The sequence below is a fragment of the Tachypleus tridentatus genome, chromosome 13, assembly GCF_004210375.1.
Source record: "Tachypleus tridentatus isolate NWPU-2018 chromosome 13, ASM421037v1, whole genome shotgun sequence".
Lineage (NCBI taxonomy): Eukaryota > Metazoa > Arthropoda > Merostomata > Xiphosura > Limulidae > Tachypleus > Tachypleus tridentatus.
Window position 1 is genome coordinate 182290548 of NC_134837.1, and position 23045 is coordinate 182313592.

Genomic DNA, 23045 nt, shown 5'->3' on the forward strand with positions numbered 1-23045 from the left:
AAGTTTACGAAATTGGCTTGAATTCTACTTTTTTCATCGCTTTACCTTTTGCTTCATACACACGTTTATCTTGATGAAAACGTTTAGAAGTTCTTGTCGAGTTTCTAAACCATCCAATGTTTTTATTAGGTTTTCGTGAAGTTTGTCAGTTATATTATTACTTTTTAAAAGGTAAAACATGTTTTTCTTTATTTCTCCCAACCGTATTGTCATTAGTCTTCACTAATGATGACATTTCAAATTAATTATTATATTTAAATAATCTTCTTTCGACCTTTAAACCGTAATTTCTAGGTTATATTATGCAATTAGAAAAATACGTCTTGGTACACGTGAAATACCGATGAATTTATGTAACCTTCCACTTATCACAGAGCCACTTGAGAAAGACAACTTCACGAAATAGATAATTTGGGTCTAGTTCAACAATTTCTGCTGGAACGTTATGGGTAAAGATTTGGGCAACAAGAGTATGTTACTGAAACTATGGTTTCTTACCATCAGAAATTGTTTATTACTAGCCTTAAAATAAAGAGGTAATTTAATATATATATAAAAGCCACTGTCTATCTTTTGGTAACATATTAAAACTTTGTTAAAAATTTAAAACATCATGTTATACAGTATGATGCCATTAAACTATATGGTGTGCTAAGAAAGTAATAAGCCATTAACCTCATATCTATAGAAAGTAATGAAGACGATTTTTTGAGAACCAAAATTTAATGTATGAAAAGAAAAATTAATTGTAATTTAGGATTTTTTTCTAAACTTTATGGTAGTACAATGTATGATTGTTTTTCTTTTATGATGATGGGGGAAATTTAATAAACAAACTCACTGAACGAAGGACGTTGGAGGGGTGGTAACAAACCCAAATTCCTCATTTCTTAACGGGCGAGACTAGTTACATTATTAACACCAGTGACCAGGAGTAAGAAAGAATTAAATATATTTTACCCCAACAGATGACGCTATATTATATTAATAAAAATATTTTTCGCCTTAGGTAATAGATTTTTAAACATTTTGTCAAAAAATGTATAAGAATTTTTTATGAAACGTTAGTGTAAAAAAGAGTTTTTAATAAAAATTTGATTTATTCATTTGTTACGCTATTTATAGGTAGGTTAGAATAGAACATATTTTTTATTTTTTGTAAATATTACTAGGAATTTGTACATTCGTCCTTTACCATAAAACTCACAGCTTTTACCATCACAATTAATAATTTGCTGGATTAGACATTTGACAATTCAGGAATATTTCTTTGAGTTTTCTTTTTGTTTTTTTTTATAAGCCTTTGCCAAGAAGATTTGAACATACCATAAAAATATCATATATAAGCAAAACTTCTAATCAAGAACCACCTATACCCCAAAAAATGTTTTATTTTTAAAATAATAGAAAATTAATCAGCATTCACCGTAATATGACAGAAAATCAAGTTGTAATAACATAATTTAAAAGCTTTCACACAAAATGTTAAAAGACTATAGAATAGCCAGTTATTTACAATGAAAAAAAATTATAAAAATGCAGACTCGGCCAAACGTTTTAATATAACATAGGTAATTTAATTATGCATTTTTTCATGGGACATAAAAGTCTTAAAACAAATAAATACATAAGTTACATGAGGCAGTTTTAAAACTCTCGATTTCGCTCACCATGAAAATATTTCGAAAACAAAAACCTCCCAATTATAAGGAATTTGAAACTTGAAGAACATATAAATTTTGTTGTTACACGAAAAAAAAAAAAAAAGTAATTTAGTTTATTTAACTTTATATTCAGGAAAGTCATAATTTAGAATAAAAATATTTCTTAAATTCATAATTAAACAGTACTACAGGTTAAAAATATGAAGATATTATAGAACTTTATTCAACTGTTTGCCTATTTATAACAGATAATGTAACCTATGTCTATCAGGAACGACATTTAAAGACGACAAGCCTAAAGATGACCTTTCTTTATTTTTCATTTGCCATATCAATACCTGTTAAGCCAAGAATTAACTTTACGAAATATTATTAAACATAATGTTAACTATTATTTATTATCATGTACAGTAATACAGTTCTTGAGCAAAATTCTGATTTAAAAAATATTACATACACGAATGTTCTTGGTTTGTTTCGTGAAGCTGTTCTGAAAACCACTATTTAAAGAAAATAAGTATAACGTACGTTTTGGCACATATAACATTTATGTTTTTTTACAACTCTCGAGGCCACCTACTTGCAATTCTATGTTTTCAAAAATGGAAGAAATCCATTGCCAAGATTTTGATATATATCAAATTTAATGGTGACTTTATTTTAATGCCAATGCCGGTTATAACATCCTAGAGATACGTTACTTTCCTTGATGTAAGGAATTTATAAAATGCGTATAAAGATAATTTCCATCTTTGAATATCATCGCCAAGTTACTTTAATACACACCTAGATCTGAACCAAATGTTAGCCTAATATTACTCATTAGTCTATTCTCTTCTATATTTTAGGTTATTATTATACGATTGGAAATGAACGTTTTGTTTAATGAATATTTATAAATGCAAGTTATTTCGATATTAAAATTATCAACGGAACATTCATTAAATCATTGATGTGGAACTACATCTTACGTTATTCCTTATTTGAAACATTATTACATGCTTAGCATAAACAAGTATTCACGATATTTTGTAGACACTAGTTGAACCACTATTAGAGAACAAGTTTCAGAGCAAGTTGAACATTAAGTTTCTCGAATATTCTCGCGTGCATTTGAATTTCGAAGCTTTCTACGTAAAAGACAAATTGTACTCTCGCTCACAACAATGTTGATGCGAAAAACAAACAAACAAAGGTTTACGGGTTTGATACAAAGTTACATTTAATAACTAAAATGCTATACATGTATTGGTATAAATACATTTTCTTAGCTGTCCAACCATAATTATAGTTATTAGGCGTATTGCGTTTTTAATATTATGTTATTTATTCAGTTTCTCAACATTTCTTCTTGAAAAAAACAACTAAGGGACCGAATAGCGAATGTAGTGTTAAAATATAATAGGCCTAATACTGATATTGTAAACTGTACTATCCGACGAATGTCGATAGCTCCAAACGCTTTCTTTCTTTTAATAAAAAAATATAAATCACTTGGATATTATTCAAATCTAGTATTTAATTTTCTGATACTAATGTTAAACTTGTTGTTTAAATAGTTACAAAAATGCTTTGACGAGGTTAGGTATACAAAGTAAAAGAGAATACAACAAGGATTAATTTAATTCCTAGTCTTCGAAACATTAAAATTCTGAATTTTAACAAAAATTACACAAACTACAGTACCTTTTTTTTTTTTCCATATTCTTCTTAAACTGTCCATTTCGGATTTATGTGCTTTTAATTTTAAATACGAAACTGACCAATTAATTGGATCGTAAAAAATAACAATAACAAAAACTCAGCAGCTTATAGCCTTTTAAGCCTAAAAAATAAACGTTACTCGTAAAATTATCATAAAGTTAAATAGTTCTGTTACCTATTTCAACTAGATGAAAAACTTCGCCGAAACATAGTCTAGAATACACTTATTAGTATTTAGCCAGTAATCCACAACATAGTGTTACGTACTGTAATTCACATCTACAGAACACACACTTACTTTTTCAATCACATTAACGCTATACATCCCAACATCAACTTCACGTGTGAACAGGAAGAAAGCAATCAAATATCATTTCTTAACCTCAAAATTACAAGAACCGATACACAATTTAAAACAGAAATCCACCGAAAAATCACTCATACTGAACTATACATTCCTTGGGACTCAGCAAATGAAACAAAACAAAAACTCGACATACTAAGAAACCAAATAAACACAGCCATAAAACTATGCTCACCAGATAAAATGAAGGATGCATTAGACAAAATAGAACAATACTTTATCAACATCAATAAGTTTCCTCCACAAACCGCATAAAACATTATACGCACACACCTAGACAGAAAGCAAAATCAACTAACAAAAGCAAATATATCTCACGAAATAAAAAATCACGAAACCATATACTGCTGCATACCATATATTTCCGGCATCAGCAGAAAAATAACTAACATTTGGCAACAGCTGGTAACAAAATATGACATTCCAGTTAATACCAAATTTATTCAAAAACCAGGCACAAAACTGAGGTTTATACTATGTAAAAACTACACTGACAAACACCACACCAACATTATTTATAAAATACAATATGATAACTGCCACGACTTCCATGTTGGAGAAACAAGTAGAAAAATGGAAACCAGATTCAAAGAACACAAAAAAGTCACCTTCACACATTTTCGAACACTGCAAGTCAAATAAGCACAACATAACCATAAAAAAGTGGAAGTGGGATATTTCAAGTTTGTCTTTCCTAAATTTAAGAAAAGAAAGACTTTAAAATAATTCAATATGGCTACGCCATAAAAGTTGCAGAAGTTGGTAAAAAATATTCACCAGTGTAACTGGATCAATTAGTGCTGAAAATAAACCAACAGACCGGATTGACAAAGGCAGCAGGCCAGTGAAAGTTTAATCAACAAATTGTAATGACAAATCAACAACTTCAGGAGTTGTGTCAGTAAGTAAATTATCAAATGCAACAGTCAAAACAACAAATTGAGGATTGATCTAGCAGGATCAAGATCCGTAAGCGTTAGCCAAGCCTCATCCATGAATAGTGGAGAGAAAGATTTTCTGTGTATGGTATAGAGGTAGAAGAAGAGGTTGATGAATCAAGTGTCAGATTAATGAATACAATCGGACATTGCCACATTTAAGATTGTGTTGGTATGCAAAAAGTATATATTTTACAGACATAGATAATAAATGTCTCATAAAACCCAATTTTCTTAGTATAAATTGGTACATTCTTGAATTTGAAGAGTTGAAACTGAAAATGTATGGGAAGAAGCCACTATTAACGTTTTAAAAGCAAGAACAATACATTTGGAAGAGCTAAAGTAAGAGTAAAAAGAGTTGAGACCATCTGCCCTGAGTCTGAGATGTTAAATTTATATATGTAAAAATGGCTGGTATGGATTGAGAAAATTTTTATGTAGAGGAGGTTTCCAAGGGAAGAAAGAGGTAACTGACCAATAGCTGACCACATGTTGTGTAATTGAGTATAGGAATGTAGAGGGCGTGCTTAGATGTTTGATTATATAATTTTATATTATTTATTTTATTATTATTATTTATTACATTATTTTTAATATAGGTATAAAGGTGTTCCTTTGTATTGGTTTATTTTAGGCTTGAGTTGTTGTATAAGTAAGGCTTCTTTAATTTTGCGTTTGTTTATATTTGTTCCTTTATTTAGTATTTGGGTGTTTTCTATGGTTATGTTGTGTTTATTTGATTTGCAGTGTTGAAAACGTGTGAAGGTGAATTTTTGTGTTCTTTGAATCTGGTTTCCATTTTTCTACTTGTTTCTCAAATATAGAAGTCGCGGCAGTTATCATATTGTATTTTATAAATAATGTTGGTATGACGTTTGTCACTGTAGTTTTTACATAGTATAGACCTTAGTTTTGTGCCTGGTTTTGGAATAGATTTGGTATTAACTGGAATGTCATATTTTGTTGCTAGTTTTTGCAAAATGTTAGCTATTTTTCTGCTGATGTCGGAAATATATGGTATGCAGCAGTATATGGTTTCGTGATTTTTTGATTCGTGAGATATATTTACTTTGTTAGTTGATTTTGCTTTCTGTCTAGGTGTGTGCGTATAATGTTTTCTACGGTTTCTGGAGGAAACTTATTGATGTTGATGAAGCATTGTTTTATTTTGTTTAATTAGTCGTTAATTTTATCTGGTGAGCATAGTTTTATGGCTTTGTTTATTTGGTTTCTAAGTATGTTAAATTTTTGTTTTGTTTCATGTGCTGAGTTCCAAGGAATGTATAGTCCAGTATGAGTGATTTTTCGGTGGATTTCTGTTTGAAATTGTTTATCGGTTCGTGTAATTTTGAGGTTAAGAAATGATATTTGATTGCTTTCTTCCTGTTCAGATGTGAAGTTAATGTTGGAACGTATAGAGTTAATGTGATTGAAAAAATTTAGTGTGTATTCTGTACACCCTTGTGCAAATTAATTGAATTAATTAATTTTTTCAATTTTTTGCGTTTTATTTCTGAGAATCCAAAAATTACTCACAAATTAATACATGATATGACAGCCTTTATTTTTCAGAAGATCATTATTCCGCTTTGGCATCGAGTTTACGAGTTGATTGTTATCTTTACTAAGTTTTGGATCGCGATACCACATCTCAATTATGACCTCAATTAGCTTATCTTTCGTATCTTTCTTTTCCCCAAAGTCTTTCTTTACAACTCCCCCAAAGATTTTCAATAGGATTTAAGTCCTGAGAGTTTCCAGGCCAGTCCAGCACCTTTATTCGCGTTGTAGTCATAAAATTCTTCACAAGTTTTGATGTGTGGCACGGAGCCAGATCTTGCTAAAAAATGCCAGATCCATCTGGAAATTTGTTTTTTAATTCTGGAACGACTCTTCTCTGCAAAACTTCGATGTACTCTGGTCCTCGCATCATATTTTCTACGATATGTAAGGGATGTTTTATGAACTGATTGATGTGCGATTCTCGAAGTTTTTCACCTGGAGATCTGCGAACATGCAGACCTCTTTGACCCTGTACGAAGAAATGAGTCTCGTCACTGAGTAACACCTTTCTCCATTGTTCTTGCATCCAGTTCTTGTATTTCAGACCCCATTGATACCGTTTTTTCTTCATTGAGTTGGTAAGAAGTTGTTTTTTGACTGGTCTTCTTGCCCTTCTAACGTAATTTCTAATGACGTAATATTCCTCAAAATTTCGTTATATATCCCAAAAATAGATCAACCGTACTGCAAAACACAGCTAATGACGCCGTCTGTGTGAAAAATGACTATTAAAAGAAATCAGCGGGTCCAGCGAGCTTACACCGGTCGCCATGCTGAAAATATTGTAACATGACTAGTTGTTTCAATTAATTTGAACAAGGGTGTAGGTGTGAATCCCGATATTGTGTCCTCTACATATCTGTACCAGTATAATGGTGGATGTAATGCTGTGTTAATTGCTTGTGTTTCAACTTGTGTCATAAAAATATTGGCTAGAACTGGTGATACTGGGTTGCCCATGCTTAGGCCATTTGTTTGTATATAGTTGTGGTTGTTGAACATGAAGCTTGTCTTCATCGTGGTGAATTCTATGAGGGTTGCTAATTGGTTTCTGGGAATGTCTATTGATGGGTTAGGGTTTCGGATATGGAGTTCTAAACACCACACCAACATTATTTATAAAATACAATGTGATAGCTGCTATGACTTCTATATTGGAGAAACAAGTAGAAAAATGGAAACCAGATTCAAAGAACATAAAAAGTCACCTTCACACGTTTTCTAACACTGTAAATCAAATAAACACAACATAACCATAAAAAGCACCCAAATACTAAATAAAGAAATAAACATAAAGAAACGCAAAATAAAGAAGCCTTGCTTATACAACAACTCAAGCCCAAAATAAACCAGTACAAAGGAACACCTTTATACCTATATCAATGAATATAATCTAACATCTAAGCACGTCCTCTACATTCCTACACTCAATTACACAACCCCCTTCAAACATGTGATCAGCTATCGGTCAGTTACCTCTTTCTTTTTTTGTGATCCTGACGATGACCGAAGAAGGTCGAAACAATGTTTGCTTCTTTACATAAAACAATTTCTCTACCAATACCAGCCGTTTTTACATATATATTTTTCTCTACAAGTGGGGTTTATTGTCATCACGAGATGGTAATTTATTGTGATATCACTAGTTTTGGATTCAAGACACCTGCAAAGATTCTGATGTGAACTTTCCAGATGGATTATTGGCTGGACATACAATGATACCATCTGATAAACAACGTTTTCTTACAGTTGGAAAAGTTTCTCAGACAGTATTTAGAAGTTAAAGCATGGGCAAGAAACTGGGTAGTGTTAGCTGGAAGAGGCTTTTGACTCCTCACAAGAAAAACAGAAGCCCCAGAGAATAAAGCTAACAGCAACCTTCTAATATATCTGCAGAACTTTTATTTAAAAAAGTGTAGGTATTAGTCATCAACAGAGCAACAAGAATTAAAATATCTACTTTGCTTCTAATCTTGACAGTGCTTACATTACAGAATATCAAATTGATATTGGCAACAAATACACTCTGAAGTGACCAGTTGACCTTCTTTGCAAAATAAAAATAGGATGGTGAAAAAGTTGTTTTGGGCAATAAATATCAAGGACTTATCAAGAAATTTTAAATTCCGTGGTCTTTTATTATTGAAATTGCCAGAAAAGAATGTTGATTCACCCGATTTTATATTGGTTACTCTGATCTTAATGGGATTGATGATAGTTTGGATGTTATGGTGGGCGCGAAGTGGTTTTCTATCTTGTTCTTGAACTACTCTCAGGTAAACATATCAAATAAAAATAAGAAAATGACATTCTCCTAGGGAAACTTGTGTCAGTTGAAAGTGATGCTTTTTATCTTCTTTGATGCTTGAGTAACAACTGAATGGCTCACCTAGAGCTCTTATTAGATGGTATCCTTTTTGTAATCATCCCGGTGGATTTTGATGACATTATTTTCCTGTATTTTGCCTTTCTTCAAATAAATGACATGTTGTTAGTGAAGATGGTGTGCAGATAACTCGTGAAAAGACAACTTCATTTGATAAATGGACATAACTTACTAATATGTGTTAAGCAAAGGATTTTCTAAGTCTGAAGGTATGTTATAGGATTTGTAAAAATAGCCAAACTAATTCATCATCTTACAAAAAGTTGTTAATGAACCCTTAATTAAAAGACAAATTTTCAGATGAAGCTTTCTAACAGTTTAAGAGGTTCTTACTTTCAATACTTATCTTAGCATTCCCAGATCTAGACCATCCTTTAATACTCAATACAGATGCCAGTAATTGTGAAATAGAAGTTATGCTGTTAAAAAAATATGAATGAGAGAGAGAGCAATAGCATATTACAGCAAAACATTGAATAAGCCTGAATATAATTATTGTGTTACCAGAAAATAGCTGTTGGTCTTAATCAATGCTTTACCTAATTTCACCATTATTTATGTGGACAATCATTTTTAATTCGGATAGATCATTGTTTTACATTGATTTCGTAGTCTTAAAAGACTTCAGAGATAATTAGTTGGTTTGGAAAGCTTGACCAGCACTAGATTTTATACCATGCAGACAAAGGTTTCATGGTAATACAAAAAATGTTAGTCGATAGTCTTACTCAGAAGAGTGCTAGCATTGTGAGAATAACAAATTTAGAAGTGTCCATAAGTTGTTGCTTCCAGATTTAGTTACTTAGGTAATGGGTTGTTCCAAAACCAAGAAAAGATCCAGATATAAGACCCTATATCAGACACATGAATCAGTACCAGAAAGACCAAAATGGGAGAAGATATTTTACACAAGTCTTGAAACCAAATAATAATGGGCTCAATGGAACATATTATAACTACAGTCTAGCATACTCCAAAGATCATTCATGGCGAAACCCAGATGGGACGAAATAATATTACCAATCAGTCATTACTAAGTGAATGCGAGTAGCCATTTTGTGAGAGTCATATGATGGCATTTCCAGTGGACATCTCAAAGTGAAGAAGACACTTAGTCAAATTCAGGAACGTTTCTACATGATGAAAAGAGATGTGGAGGAATGGTGTTGAGTATGTAAATTATGTGCTGAAAAATGGAGCCATCTAAACTGAGAAGAGCAAACACTCAAACTCTATCAGGCTAAGTTTAATGAAGAAAATCATAACAGTTGTCATCTGAAATTACCAATACTGCTTATGGCTTACAGGACTTCTGTACATAAAGCTACAGGTTATACATCCACCATGGTGATGACTGGATGAGAACTTCTACCAATGGATATGGACATTGAGAAATCACTAGATGCAGAATTCCGAAATAACTTTGTGAGGAATTTTCAGGAACAACTGGCAGAAGTACACCAACACCTAAGAAAGGGCATCAGTGTAGCTGGAGAGACAATGAAGCATAGTTGTGATAAAAGGATGAAGACATTTCTTGTTGCTTAACAACACCTGCAACTTCTTTAGCTCTACCCAAAGTTGAAAAGCGAATGTTTCAAAGAAGGTTTACCTGGAAGCAAAGAGAATCTCACCAGTTGGATTTGGTGTAATAAAACGAGTCTTGTAAATAACGTAAATGTTTGTATTTGTAATTTCACTGCTTTCAATGTTTATGATATCTTGGTGGTTAGAGATTTCAGTTGTGTTGTTTATTTATTGTTTTATTCAATAAATAAACAGTAATTTGTGATAGTGGTACCAATTGTAGAAGTTGTATCACCTTGCTTTGGAAATGCGTTATTAAACTATTGAGAAAAATTTGACTTTACATTTATTTAAAGCTGTGAACATAATAGCTTTTATCTAATGATCAAACTGACTATGTTTCTAGACATCACGTTCTTGAAGTCATCTTACTTTTTGAATTTACATAATGTTTAACCTTTTCGTGCGTAATTGACTACAACGGACAGACGTATTTTTCTTTTGAAATGAGCTTCCATTTCCATCGAACTGTGCATGACAATACCACAACATGCTTGATAATACCAAATAATGACAAATTTTACGTGATAGTACCATATGATGCTAGACTTCATAGTATGATATGGTACTACCATGTAAGATCTGGTATCATGCAAATACCGGCGCGAAGCCCGTACTACCATTTAAAATCAGATATCATATGGTACTATCATGTAAATATCGGTATCAAGTGGTACTATCAAGTAAAATTAGAGTATCGTGCGGTACTATCATCTAAATACTGGCACGAAGTGATATTACCATCCAAGATCTAGTATCATGTGGCACTTTCGCGTAAATACCGGCATCAAGTATTACTATCATGCAAGATCTAGCATGATGTGGTACAAATGCGTGAAATCTGATGTCATGTGGTATTAATCATCATGTAGATACTGCCATCAAATGATACTACCATACAAAATCTAACACCTTGAGGTACTACCATGTATATCATGTTGTACTATCATGCAGAGTCCAGTATCAAGTGGTGCTATCGTGCAATATCTAATGTTATCGTATAATGCTGCCATGCAAGAACTGATTAAGTTGGATCGACTGGAAGTATTTAATAGGATTACTTCACTTCTTATCCAAGATAGAATTTTGTAACATTTTTGCCCTGTGGATACAAATTTGCTGTGCAAACGTTTACTGGACTATTGCTTACTGAAAGGTGTTAGTCAAGGCTGCCACCTGCTGGTGCTTTTGTGTGGTATATTTTTGAAATACGCTTACTACTTGTGGCGATCTTCTCCGATTCCAACCTTCTTTTCCAAACACACTGAAAACACTGCGTTACTTTAAGTTACGTTTTATTTGTAATTTTCAGACGAAAATAAGATTTCACGTTTATGGTAGAACATACTGTTGAACATGTCACTATTTCTAATGATCCAGAGACAATTCTTGGCACATAACACTAATCAGAAGGAAGTGTACAGGTTCAATCTGCAAGAGACTGGAGGAAGAGTTATACATACTCTGACCTCTTGTCAACTTAAATATTAGTCACTAAGTAATACTAATAATTATTACTTCAGTAAGTAATCCCTTACAGATGTTGCTATGAATCCTACTCGTACGATTTATTGTGTAGGAAGATATTAACTTGTGTTTAAAATAAAGGAATCCATAAAGTTCGTTACAATAAACCGATATTACCTGTAAATGATACATCTTAGTTGTTATATGAATATGTTTTTGTACAAATTATTATATATTTGTTTGATCGTTAGAGAGCATTCAACACAATATAATATTGATATATTATTTTCAGTCAATAATCATAACTTGTATTACATTCATCCATGACTTTATCTGCTATTCAAGACAGTTTCTTGTCCCATTTACACAAAACTTAACCACTGAAGACAGTTTCTTGTCCCATTCACACAAGACTTCATCTGACATTATAACAGATTAAAACATTAACTTTTTCAATTAGATACAGTACCTATCGCTCTATCGCTGCAGTGATTTGAAAGTAAGTTGAATAATTGAAATTGAACACTTGTGAACATCGCGCTGGCTCGTGTAAAATATCAAAGTTTACTAGTGTTGGGAAGAAAACTTATCAGACCAACATTGAATAAAGTAATTCACCAAAAGCAACATTCATTTTATTTATAATTACTTAGATTAATCGTTTTGAGATTCATTCAAAATTCTCTAAAGATAACATAAAAGATGCAAATTTTTTAAAAAATAGCACGGTTATCAGAAAAGAAGGCTCTTAGAATGTGTCTTAAATATGATTTAATAGTGTTCTGTGTCGATTTAACCTTTCGTCACAACTTCATTTTGCTTAAATTACCACATTCCACTACACCAGGGTTAAGTCAAGGATGTCCTCTTTACCAAAACAGCTCTTATTAAATCATATAAAATTTCTTAAATTATGTATTTTTTAAAATTAAATATATCCAATAAAATATGTTTGATAGTTTGTTATTGTTTTAAATGAACTTGGGTAATACTTATTCAAGCATAGAGTAAATTGTATTTCCCGATATAAAAGCTATGTTGATAAGTAAACAAGAGGGAATGCTGAATAGCCGAGGCTGTAATTAGATCTCAACTCGGTAAAGTGATGGAGATATGCACTAAACTTTTGTACTCGAAGAAAAAGCGAGCCATTATGCCGCGACTAAAAATAACACCGGTTCGAGCCGTCAAAGGACACGCTCTTATCAAACATTAATAACGATTAATTGTTATTATAGATAGATACTACAGAGAAGAATGGAGCATGAAAATTGTCCGTTTAGGACCCGTTTTATGTTGTGGCAGATCGCCCCTCGTAATAGTGTCTTTTTAAATTTAGTTACATAATTCACTCTTTTGATCATATAATTTCTGTAAATGTGGCAGTGGCATATGGCGAAATATATTTCTTTTATTCAGAAGTGATGAAAATCTTTAGTCATCTTTAGTTTGATTTTTAAAATATTTTTTTTATGGGCTTCCAAATTTAAATATCTAATTGATGCTAAAAGATAAAAATAGCGTATATGCGGATGCTATAACTAAACGATCGACTGAGTGTTTAAAATATCTCAACTAAGCACCACCTAGTGGGAGTTTCTAAAAGCCTTCGCGTATAACATTATGATAGACAAAGCTATACTGTTTCTTACGCAAAAAAACAAAAACACACAACCACATGTAACAGAAGAGGTTTTGCCATACGAAACTAGAGATAGTTTTGTTTAGTTCTTATAAGAGCACTAAAACTAATCAAAATACGTTAAATTGTCATTCATGTATATGATACCGTTTAAATCTTGACGTTACTTCTCGCTTCATAAATCTATTACTAAATTAATATATAATAGAATAAACATGTTGATGTATACACAGTATACTTCTATTAGATCCCTAAAAAAAGGGTCTAAGTTTCGAACATAATAGTACGGTTTAAAGATGTCATTTTACAATAGTAGAAAATAGAGTTATCAATAATAGTTTGTGCTTAAATTTTCAAATATTTTTAAAGTTGTTCGAATAGCATTTCTATCACTTAGGTGTTATACAACACACATCTAAAACACATTCTTACAATCTATGATAACATGTCAAGAGTTCGTGTTTTCAAATGGGCAACTTATGTATTGCTAAATCGGTGAAACAATCCTCCGAGACATTTAGAAATTGGATATTGAAACTTTTGTCTTTCCTCCAAGCACGTTACAGATTTTCAATAATTCAGTTTAACATTTGAAAGTTTGAAAGATGAACATCTGTCGTCTTCACCATGATACAGATGTTCGACAAGCAACACCAATAACAAGAAACAACGAAAGTTCACGACTAAACTATGAAACACCCGACTCACGATTGTTTGAAGGTTATACAGTTGCTGCATGAAATATATTGCATACTAACTAATTAACATTGATTCCAGCTCTGAAAACACAGCATCTAATGCACTCTGTCGCCTTGGCAAAGAACCTGAAAAACAGAACAGTTTTCAATAACTAATTAGGACCAAAACACTCATATAAGCTATTGTGATATTAAAGTCTAGTTCTTAAACAAACAAACAAACAAAGAAACTAATAATTATCTCACCCCCTATCATTTTGTTATCGTAGTATGTTTTCTAAAACATTGTAATTTAGATTGAATACAATGTAAGATCTACATTTCATCAATTTTTGTGGCTCGTTATGGAAATGGACAACGAATAATATAAGCCTAGAAATAAGCTAAACAAACAAATTGGTTTCGGTTATAAATGAAATATTTTATAAGTGGTTGGCTATTATACCACCGTGTTTAAAAATTGTTACATCTACTCATGTGAGTTACTGCTTTAGTGCAAAGCTACAGAATGATCCACTTGAACACTGAATACCGGAGGAATCGAACCCCGGATTTTAGCATTATAATTCCGGGATACAGAAGCGACCAACTATTAACTTTTAAATCATACCTCAGTATAATATGTGTGACATACGTTAAACCACGAAACACTGCAGTGTTGACAACACAAACAAGTCACAAACGTTTTCTGATCAGGTTACGTTGGTTTTATAAATGCATTATAAATTAATGATACATCAATATTTAACTATAAATTCACTATCTAAATAAACTTCCTTACTTGTATAACATAATTATTAAATAACTTACACAAATATATTTAATATATTTACATTGTGAATAAGAAATAAGAATATTAGACTGTTTTATTTTATCATTCATTACTTTCTTCAACCTGTTTCGTGACTTCAAAGGTCACTCTCTTCAGGATATAATTTTGCCGAGAATATGTAACAAAAAAAAAACATTCAGATACCGTATTTCAACTAAACATAAAAAAATATAAATCAAATACATATATTTTTCATATGTACAAACATATAATACACGCCACGTATAAATTACGTATGGTAAAATGATAAGAAATAAGTAAACTCAGTCAATATGCTTTCTTTTTCAAATTAAAATCTTATTATGGTTAATATAATGGTATACTAATAAGGAAAAGTACAATTCATTAGTATAGATAGTGGAGAAACAGTACTTATGTTTTGTTATAGTTTTTTTCAGTAAAATGGCCTTTGAAGTCACGAAACCGGTTAAAGAAATTAACAAGTAATAAAAATGCTTGATATTCCAATGTTTTCTCATGTATATGTTTCGGGGAGTTCATCTCTGCTGAATCAACTTCTCTAGTATTACCAAATGTTATTTTGTGTAAACGAGGGTTAACATAGTTACCTGTTTTACTATTATCGTTTTCTTCTCGACGGATAGCGTTCCACAACCTTATCCTGTCTTCAGGGTCAATTATCTGTAAAAGAAAATGACGGATGGAGTCACACGCGTCATATCAGATGTCGTCAACAAAGACGGAAATACTTGAGGAAACATCACTTCTGAAGTCAAACATACCGTACTGTCCTTTAAAACATATGGTCGTGAGGTATTTTACCCTCTCAAACCAAACATACCGTACTGTCCTTTAAATCATATGGTCGTGAGGTATTTTACCCTCTCAAACCAAACATACCGGGTTATCTTTTCATTTTGGCCCGAGATTTGAACATTCAAAAAACGTCCAACATATGGTTTACCCTTCAAACCAAAAAATCTTTTCATTTTGGCCCGAGAAAATCTATACACTGTTAGAATTTTAAAATGTTTTAAAACAAGATACAGATGTGTTGATTAAGTGATTTTTTTTAAATCCACAAAAGACATTAGCCGGAAGACAACAACAAACTTGAAGTAAAACATATTCCAAGAAGGCTGCACATGGTTTCGTAAAAAATACAACATTAACTGTTATATTTTTTAATAAGTATATAGTGCTAAAAAATGAATTTTTAGAACATTTAAACAACAAATCCTTATAACTTGTCCACTTGGGCTAGCTTTCTAAACTTACTTTAATTTTAGGCAAGTAAAACAAATAATCAACTGTTAGGATTTGTGTAGGAAGTGAAAGATACAACAGTCAAAACAAAGCCAAATGGAAGCACTCACAGTAGAGCGCATGCCTCAGCCACTTAACGTTCATCATATTCGGCCATCAAGAAATATGAAAGTGTCTCCGTGTGTCCGTCTTTATCAACTGACTCAGACCATTTTTGATAGAACAATGAGGAGTAATATTGTGCACAAGTCTACCAAATTTCATCAAAATTCGAGCATTTTTACCGAGTTGTAGAATAAAATAATATGAAAATCGGTCTCCATTTTAACAGATAAGAATTTTGTTTATTTTCGCGGCCTTGCTGTGACCATGATCTTCAGCCCTGACCCTTCAAAAACTAATCACTTTTAAGATAGATTATAGTCCAATTGTGTATTAACTTTCGTCCTAATACATGCAGCCATTTTCACGAAGGTTCGCCGAAAAAACACACAGTGGTAAAAACGTAACCTTCGAAGTAAAAAAAGAGCTTAAGAATTGAATATTGTGTTCTTACCAGTTCGTCGATGTCAGATTTTGTAAGATGCTTTAGTGATTCCTCGCTAACGTATCCCTATATTCACAAAAAGTAAAATTAATATAAGTCAGTTTATTCACATAAAACATACAACATTTAGTTAAAAATAATAATGCAACTAACTGAAAATAACAAGCCATTTGTTTAGTTGGTTGGTTGATTTGGTGTTTTATGGCACAAAGCAGCTAGGCTATCTGCGCCAAACATCCGGTAAAAAGTTAAAGTAAAATTAGTAAAATTCATAAAAGGAAATTAAGGTAAAATAAAACAAAGTTTAAAAAAAACATAAATATCATAAAACCAATGTTTACATCTTGTCTACAACGTTAAGAGAAATACTACAGTAATACAAGTGGTAGAGGACTTTCTGTAGCATAATTGTAATTGTCATAACTCGCCAGGAAGACGAACAGGTAAGTACAAAAACCACCTTCAGTCAGCTGAAGTTGGCCTTTCCAGTCCTGGTTCCAAGTTATTTGACGTTATGGCCACTTTCAAAAAGTAAAGTATATAAAAGTTTTAAAAGACTTGTAGCAAAATTTTAATAACTTGCCAGAATAACTAATTGGTAGTTCAAACAGCAGAGTTAGTCATCTGAAGTTGGCCTTTCCAGTCCTGGTTTCGAGTTATTTAACGTTATGGCCATTTTCTAATTTCAAATCAAACTAGATGGACTTTGATTCCTAAAATGGAATCTCATTGAAAAAGGTCTAATGTATATATTAAAAAAAAACTTAAATAGCATTAAAAAGATTAATGACCTTTAAAAAACTAATAATATTTCCAAGGTGGACAGTGTTGTCATCACCAATAGCACTGTCTAACGTTATGGACAAACCTTGGGATAGAATATGGTGGAAATGGCGCCATCGATCAGAGTCATAACGAGGACAAGAAAGCAAAATGTGACTTATTGTGATCTTACGTGTCACACAGATTACACACTGGTGCATCAATTCCAGATAAACGAAAACGATAAATTAAAAACTGTGACCAATGCGTAGTCCAGTTAGAACAACTTACTCTTTCCGATCCTTGCGGAAGCAAGATGGCCAAAGTCGAATAGAAGATTTTATTTGGAAAAGCTTGTTTTCACATTGCTCACTCCAAGTTGGCTACCAGCTGATACGAAGCTGAGCCTTGAATACATGACCATAGTCCATGTATGGAACAGGCACAGCGGTGATAGTGCCAGAGCAGATAGATTTAGGTGCCGTGTCGAGAAGCCAGTTCCCGCAAATACCAACTTGGTCTGGTATCCAGAAAAACTGGATAGAAGAAAAAGTTAAGGAAAAATGGGCAAGTCAGTTTTGAATATCGGCGAGAAGAGGGTGAGAACTAACGTGAAATGATCCCAGGGCCAGTAGAGAACAAAGCGAGTCAGTATAAATAGTGTAGTTTGAGTACTGCTTAGCTTTTGTGTGATCCAGGGTAAGAGAAATGGCATGCAGTTCAGCAGTGAACACAGAAGCTGTAGAGGGGATTCAGCATGCAACTACCAAACCAAAACAAACCATGGCAGAGCCCACAGAGTCATATGATTTCAAACCATTAGTATAAACAGAAATGGAACGATGGTTCAAAAGATGTTAGCTAATAACAGTCAGAATTTCCAATCGGGAGTATCTGCTTTTTTCAGATGACTCAAAGATAGGTCACATTTGTGAACTGTAAGAAGCCATAGTGGAATGGGCTGACCGGTGGATATAGCAATATTATCCAAGGACAGACCCAATTTACCCAACCGCGCTTGAATATGAATGCCGAAGGGAACAATGGCAGATTGTCTGTTATGAAAACGTATGGCCCACCGAAGAAGGAAAACACAACCAAAGGTTTTAGAAAAAGAGAAGTTAAAGCCGTTTGCTGTGGTCCACTTCAGTAAACGATTGAGGGCAGTCTGTAGCTGCCGCTCAATATACCTCATGTTCGACGACTGACACGAAATGTGAAAGTCGTCGACATATATCCCGTTTGCAACAGCAAGAGGGAGATTTTCAGTGATGGCAGTAATCTTTGTTGTGCTAAAAAACTGAGGGACTCCAAGGTGGTGACACTGGAGAAAACACAGCTCTTTACTCTCTTTATTCAAGGGAGGGACTCCAAGGTGGCCATTTTATTTACCAGTGTGAGGCAAATTTGCTGGAGAAACCTGTCTGGAACCAAAGGAAGTGCATCTTGAGATTTGTTGGAATGTATGTAAAGGACAGAGATAGGTGTTGACGTTGATTCATCAATTTTTTAAACTATGGAGGTCAAACGACTTTTCATTTGGTTTCAGAACGATTGTTTTGGAGGCATAGAGAGATTTGTCTGCACTCCCACTGTAGTTGTAGCATACATGTAGCAGCATAATCCGAGATGAAATGGTGGACAGCAACGTTCGAGCCTCATGATAAGTAATGTTATGAATTGTTTTCCGAACCGTTGACACTGGAAACATCGGAGAGGGTTTGGAATGTATAGCCATACCATGCGATTAAGATAACCTGCCTTGATGGTGGCAGGTGGACGTGGTGATGTAACTCTCAGAATGAGGGCATTGGTCGGCACAATAATTCCATCTTTGCGAGTGGAGATACAGAAACTCCTTGGGTGGAGAAACCAGTAAGAATCTCTGCCTCTGGGATGTTCTTCAAATCCCTCTCAACAATAACTGCTCGTGATGAATTCAAAATAGCATGAGGTGTAATCTCAATAGGTATATCCTCAATTGCCTTTGAATGCAAGAAGAGTTCACTGTGTTGAGATGTGGATGTTTCCAGCAATGTGTCACCAGATCGAAGCTTCTTTACTGCCTGTGGAGAGCCAGAAAGTTCCTCTAGTCTCTTCGGGATGAAAAATGGAGACATTTTCCCTTAAGGTTTGTTTGAAAGAGAATGTATGATAATAAAATGAGGTACAACAGGTGTTACAGATGTTGAAGATTGCTGCTCATAACCGCCAAGACGTGGTCGTCTACCTATGGAATGTTTTATTCCCTATTTCATTTAAGTTTTTATTTGGAGGATCCATAATAAAAAAAAAGCAAATTTTGGTGCTCACTGACCCCACCCACCATGGATCCCTACGAGGGGATGCACTACAAGGACACTGCAGCAACGCCAGAGCTTCGTGAGCACTATACCCAAACACCAGCATTAGGTAAAATGCCCACAACACCTGTTGAGAACATCCAACACTGGTACTTAGTTGACCCTACCCAAGTAGACCAGCCGATTGACCCAAGTGGGCCACCTCAAGGCCGCTCGTCTACAGTAATTCAAGGCCAAGGTGGTATGTTAAGGTTTGACCCCTCAACCACCAGGATCCTCTCCTCCCCTTCACGGGTCACCACGCACGGCAAACACGTGGGTGGATGCTTAGATCCCAGAGGAGATAAACTGAAAAACAGAATCTTCCTGGGAAGTCCCCTCACCACGTGCAGGAATCCACATCGAGGGGCAAGCCATTTGAAACACAGAAGTTATCTAATCATTATTGTAGTCAATACGGTTTCACAATTTGATTGTAAACTTTCCTTTCAATGCCAATTATGAATAAAACATACCACATTTTTTCCATCTTCTACCTTATTTTAAACCCTATTCTCCTTTCTTTATACATAGAAATTATCTTAAAATTTCTTATCATCGCAATGAACTTGATGGCTTGGCTATCTGCAAGATATTATTAAAAGCTATAAAAACAATTAGAGTAGATTTGGTTTAAAACGTTTAATCCTGAACCATCTACCACACATGTCCAGTATTTAAAACCATTACTTGACTGTATATTGGGGACTGCTTATGATTGGCGAACCGTTGAACTGATTGCCATAAAAGCTTGCATGTACCCTTAAAGCGTCTTGGAAGTTCCATGATGGTTCAACGTTCATTTCGGACCTTAACATAACCCGGGGAACCTTGTGTCTTTACAGTGATTAATACGTTGACTGGTGGTAAGTCCTTTCTTAGGTAAGCGGTAAGTGTACGGTACTTACAACGCAAAGCTGAGGTTGCACCGTCTGCTTTGTTTTAAAATAAACACTAAAATAGCTAGTAATAAATATTTAAATATATTCAGAGAATACATGTTTATATAAATTGGAGTGACCACAGTTTACAAGCAGGTATTTTATGTACCTTTCCCGCAAGTGTTGGGGCTACGAAGTCCATATGAAGTTCTTCTAAGAAGTCCAAAAGTGACGATTTCACTCCATAGAATTGCACTCCATGAAGTGAAGTAAATGAGGCACCGTAGTTATCTTTAATAAATAGTCTCCAATACTGTGCTGAATCCAGGAATCCTTGGAACTGCTGAAGGACTCCTGCAGAAGTATAAAAATAGTTATCGATAGAGTTCCTTGCATGTTTATATAAACTACAGTTTAAAAGGGGGATGCGTTCCCTAAGAGGTCAATGTTGCTGCATACAAAGCTAGAAGACGTTATCAGATTCAACAAATTGAGTCAAATAAAAAACAAAACTTTGTACCACGAGAACCTGAAAGAACAAGAACCAGCGTTGGCGACAGGACGTGAAGAGAGTGAGAATCGGCAATGAAATTACTTCATTGTGGTGGTTTCAAAAAACAACAACAAAATGGGTTTTAAGTGAAAAGATTACAACCAAAGAGCTAATGTGTGTACACAGTCAAGCATTTGGATTTTGAAAAGGATCGCAGGTGGTGGAAGAATGAATGAAATAATGTTATATTGACTGGTAATACAAGGGTTAATTTTGTAGAAACTACAGGAGAATTTGTTTGCGGAGATATGGCCACGAATAGGTTAACCGTAACTGTGGTTATGTGTAAAAACAGTAAAATATGGCAGGTCTGTTTAATGTCAGTTTGTTCTTTGTCTACCTTCTCGAGAGGTATTGTTAAAGTTGGTAACAATGTGAAGAAAAGGCATCTTGGTTTGTCTTGCACAACCAGCAGATGACGTTCATTTATTGAAACTTTGTTCCAGCTTTGGCTTTCAGCAGGAGAAAAAAAAAAAAATTTGAATAGGAGAAACAAACAAAAACAAAAGAACAACTAAACCGAATAAAATAAAATTTATGAAACGTTCAGTGTAAAAGAACCAGTGCTAATCCAGTTGAAGTAGATGGCTTTAATTACATAATGATATTGTAACAGACAAGCCGTGTAATCCGAAGTCAACCTTGGACAAACTGGGATGAATGTTGACTAATTTTAACAAATTTCAAACTTCCATCTTTACTTAATGTTTACTTTAATTTTTAATTAAATTCATTACATGAAAGATAAGCTGAATATAAATCTCAAAACTTGTTCCAAAGTACAACTATTACGTTGGCTCTGTAAAACAGGAGCATTTGTTTCATAACCTGTGTTTCAAGTTGAAAACAACAATCGTTGTGTGCTAAAAAAATATAACAGTGTGTTGACCAATGCACGATATTTGTGTTGATTTATATACCATATACACGTTGTTACCTTATAACAAAACAACGTACTTAAATAAACACAATTTTGAACTGCAAAGCTCGCTTTAATTTGTGATATTAAAGAACACAAGACTAACACAACAGTCAACTGTGTTATAGTTCACACAAGCTCGTGTTTCTACAACACAATTACATTGGTACAACAGTCAACTGTAGTATTGTTCACACAGGCTCGTGTTTCGAGAACTCAGTATTGTTGTCTTTGTGTTATTTTGTGATATGGAATATGCCACGTAAACAACAAGAATGAACAGTGATTAAACACTGACTGTTGATATTTCGTACATTTATCGGTAACTGTGGTTTGTACACGTCAGCCTGCATCGTATATCTAACTAGATGTAATGTAGTTAAATACATTACATGTACTTTCGCAGAGTCTCCGAAAGTGTTCCGTTTCAAGAGTAAATAAAAAACCAACATTAAGTTTAAAGTTCATACGTCATACTGAATGGTTTGATTTGTTTTGAATTTCGTGCGAAGCTATACGAGGGCTATCTGCGCTAGCTATCCCTAATTTAGCAGTGTAAGACTCTAGGGCAGCTAGTCATCACCACCCACCCACCGCCAACTCTTGGGCTACTCTTTTACCAACGAATAGTGGGATTAAACGTCACATTATAACGTCCCCACGGCTGAAAGGGCGAGCATGTATGGTGTGACAGAGATTCGAAGCCGCGACCCTCGGATTGCGAGTCGAGTGCCTTAACCACCTGGTCATGCCGGGCCCATACTGAGCGCATAACTCTTTTAGTGACTTGAGGAATGATCACAATTTACTGACGTCACGACAGTACAAATTTCAACGTTAAGCGTCCTTTATGTGACGTCAATTTAATACCTACAGACTGACTGACAGACAGACACCACCACTCTATAGCGGTGTAAGCGGCTAAAACGGGTAACTCCTCTAGGTGGTTTTCAGCCACATTTAGGG

General features: G+C 33.8%; 1 protein-coding gene across 3 annotated transcripts in view; it reads right to left on the reverse strand.

Annotated features, from left to right (window-relative positions):
* Positions 1 to 12276: 12276 nt before the first annotated feature.
* LOC143240660 (uncharacterized) overlaps positions 12277 to 23045 on the reverse strand; it is a 34677-nt gene continuing 23908 nt past the window's right edge. For all 3 annotated transcript variants that reach the window (XM_076483454.1, XM_076483455.1, XM_076483456.1), the window contains 4 exons: positions 20777 to 20961; positions 16632 to 16688; positions 15418 to 15490; positions 12277 to 14142 (listed from right to left, as the gene is read on the reverse strand). In XM_076483454.1, the coding sequence (XP_076339569.1) occupies positions 14072 to 14142; positions 15418 to 15490; positions 16632 to 16688; positions 20777 to 20961 (386 nt within the window). In that variant the 3' untranslated portion in view covers positions 12277 to 14071. The remainder of the gene's footprint in view (positions 14143 to 15417; positions 15491 to 16631; positions 16689 to 20776; positions 20962 to 23045) is intronic.